A 2,726-nucleotide genomic window follows, 5' to 3' on the forward strand; every position below is an offset into this window, starting at 1 on the left:
TCCCTGGGCGCGGCACCCATACCGGTGAACATAGCTCAGTTCTTCAAAGCACAGGTATTTATTTTAAAGCCATTCCAGCGACTTTACACTGAGCAGATGCTGGACTGGGATGCCCCTTTCTGGTGACAGTTAAAAATGACCAAAACCCTCTGCATGTTTGGGGTTTTTTTTGCTATCTCCACAGTCTGCCACCATAAATAGTGAGATACCTTCTGTAATTCCCTCCTTCCTGTGCCTAGCTTCTTCCCTCTTGCCTGTAAATGCAGGATCCTTCGGCGATCTGTATGCTCAACTTGACATCCAGTCCTGCTGATTCCCGACAGGGCTGCTGGCAGGGGCAGGCTGAAGCAGGGGTGGGGGCAGGACCTGAAGATTCTTTTCTTCCAATTTCAGATCTCTGGATAAATATCCTGTATTTGAAATAGGTGTATCCCAACAAAATAAGTTGATCTGCAGATAGGACTGCTCATATGGCAAGAAGTGAATGAAACGGAAAGCAAAGCCTCTTGGCTGCTCCTCTGCCTGAGCATTTTGTGTGCTGCTCTATTCCTGTGAATAGGTGTAGATGTGAGGTGCCAAAGCTTCCTTCTCTTCTCTGGCATCACAGCAGCACTTGGCTGTTCACAAGCAACGTGCGTCTTGGAGGACCAGTGTTGGGTGGTCCATGGGGGAAGGCGCGACAGCATTAGATCCCAGTCCCCTGGTTTGGTTTGTGGGTGCTAAATTCCCTTGTGCTACCAAAAACTGTAGCTGAGTCGCTTCAACAGAGAGGCCCGGATTAGGCTTGCCTGGAAGCAGAGCTGCCTTCCATGCCCGAGCAGAGGGTCCCTTGCTCGCTGGTTGGTCTCCAGATCTTATAGGTTCTCTGGTTGTTTTCTTTGAGTCGTGTTTATGGCCATAACATCAGAAGCCCAATTCTAAAATAAGCTCTGATGGGCCAACACATGGCTGTCTTGAATTCAGGGAGACTTACTGGTATCTGGGGTTTGAGCGCTTGGAATTGGGAAGTTCAAGAAACTGACCAAGCAATTGGTTGAATCCATAAACGTTTGTGCTTTTCCCGGTATGTTTTACTCTAAAAATGGCTGTAGATTTTTATTTTCTCACGCTTTTTACAGCTTAAGTTTTTCTGCCCCAAAAGACTGGTGTTAGGCTTGTTAGTAAAATGCTCTGGAAATAACCAGGGTTTTTTTCTCGTTGAAACGGGCAATTTTTATACAGAAGCTCTTGCAGAGTTGAGAGAAGTTTGGGTTTGGCTCTGGTGGATGCCCTGATGGAACCCTGGGACCTGAACCTGTGACTCGACGTGACTTAACATCCTGGAGATGTGAAAAAGAAATGCGTTAAAAGCATTTAGGTTCAGTTTAAATACATATGTATTGCTCCTGCTTCCTCAGAGGAGATATCGAGTGCCCTTGAGAGTAAACGGGGAAAGATAAGGGGATGCTACTCCTGAACAGACCGCAGTTTCCCTGCCAGTGCCGCCTGCCTGCATCAGCACGCTTGGGAGTGGGCAGAGCATCCGCTCAGAGTGGTGGTTCAGCACGTCCTCCCCAAAATCAGGAGTGGGACACAAACTAAAATAACCCTGGGAGATTTGTTACTGCTCTGAAGTGTCCCATATGGGACACTCCAGTAGCGAGCAGGCGTGGAGCTCTCCCTGGGGATTTTGTGCTTCTTTTTCTTCCTAGGATACGATCTGTCCCCCCTGCAGAGTTCCCCTCCAAACAGAACTGCTGATGGAAGGTCCCCATGTAAATCGCAGAGTAAAGATGTAGTTTTCGCTCATCTCATTTTGAGCACGTAGTTTCTTTAAACAGCATTAAGATCGTTTAAGTGGGGTCTGCTGTTTGCTGACAGTGCTTCCTTTGGAGCTGTTTCTCTTGCACTAGTTAAGCTGGACATGCGCACTAATATCTGTCTATGCAGTTGCGAATTAAGCTTGTTCTGCGTGTTGCCACCAGCTATCGGTACATGCACTGTTACCACTGGGCTCTCTGTCTCAAACAAAATGCCTTAAAGTTCATGTCCTGTCCTGCATTAGCAGTTTGGTACTGATTTGGAAATGGAAATACGCATGATGCATAGCTCACGTGGCAGTTTTTCTCTTATAAAATGTAATTTATACTTGAAGGTATAAAAATTAATTGCAGCTATTAATATCTTTCTGAATTATGAAACTTTTTGTAATATGTAGCAGATGATCCAGGCAAGAAAATGCCGGACAAAGCTATATAGGGTACCCTATAAATTGTGCAAGGTTGTTCCAGTAAGTCCCTATAATATCTACATATTAAAAATGCTATTGAGACCGTCTCTTTTAATGAATCCAGGTAGTAAAGCTAGAAAAGATACTGCTGGAAAGCTGTATACTCTTCCCTACCACCCATTTTACATTTTGTTGCTTTCCAAAAAACTATCACAATCAGCATTTAAACTGGTGTTACTTGTTATATTAATTCAAAATGTTTTATTTTGTTTGTAGACCAAAATAGTGGACGAAGAGAAAAATGAGAACGAACAAGAATTTAACTTCGAAAAAGTAAGTCAGCGGGACCTATCGAATCTCAGTATTTTAGTGTGCAGGTGTGCGTATTTATATGCTTGGGAAAGCTACAGTGGGAGCGATGAGAAACGCCTCTAGAAAAGGTTGTCACTTGTAGGTGAGGATTTCCTAATAGGTAATTTTGGCTGTGTGCCGTGCCAGAGGAGGAGCGTGCTGGCTG

The 2,726-nt window shown here is 44.8% G+C and overlaps 1 protein-coding gene across 1 annotated transcript in view; it reads left to right on the forward strand.

The window, feature by feature from the left end:
• Positions 1–2,080: 2,080 nt before the first annotated feature.
• Positions 2,081–2,726, forward strand: part of CUNH1orf131 (chromosome unknown C1orf131 homolog) — a 7,049-nt gene continuing 6,403 nt past the window's right edge. Inside the window, exons 1-2 of the mRNA XM_009281811.1 lie at positions 2,081–2,134; positions 2,486–2,542. Of these exons, the coding sequence (XP_009280086.1) occupies positions 2,081–2,134; positions 2,486–2,542 (111 nt within the window). The remainder of the gene's footprint in view (positions 2,135–2,485; positions 2,543–2,726) is intronic.

The sequence above is a fragment of the Aptenodytes forsteri genome, unplaced genomic scaffold, assembly GCF_000699145.1.
Source record: "Aptenodytes forsteri isolate BGI_AS27 unplaced genomic scaffold, ASM69914v1 Scaffold132, whole genome shotgun sequence".
Classification (NCBI taxonomy): Eukaryota; Metazoa; Chordata; class Aves; order Sphenisciformes; family Spheniscidae; genus Aptenodytes; species Aptenodytes forsteri.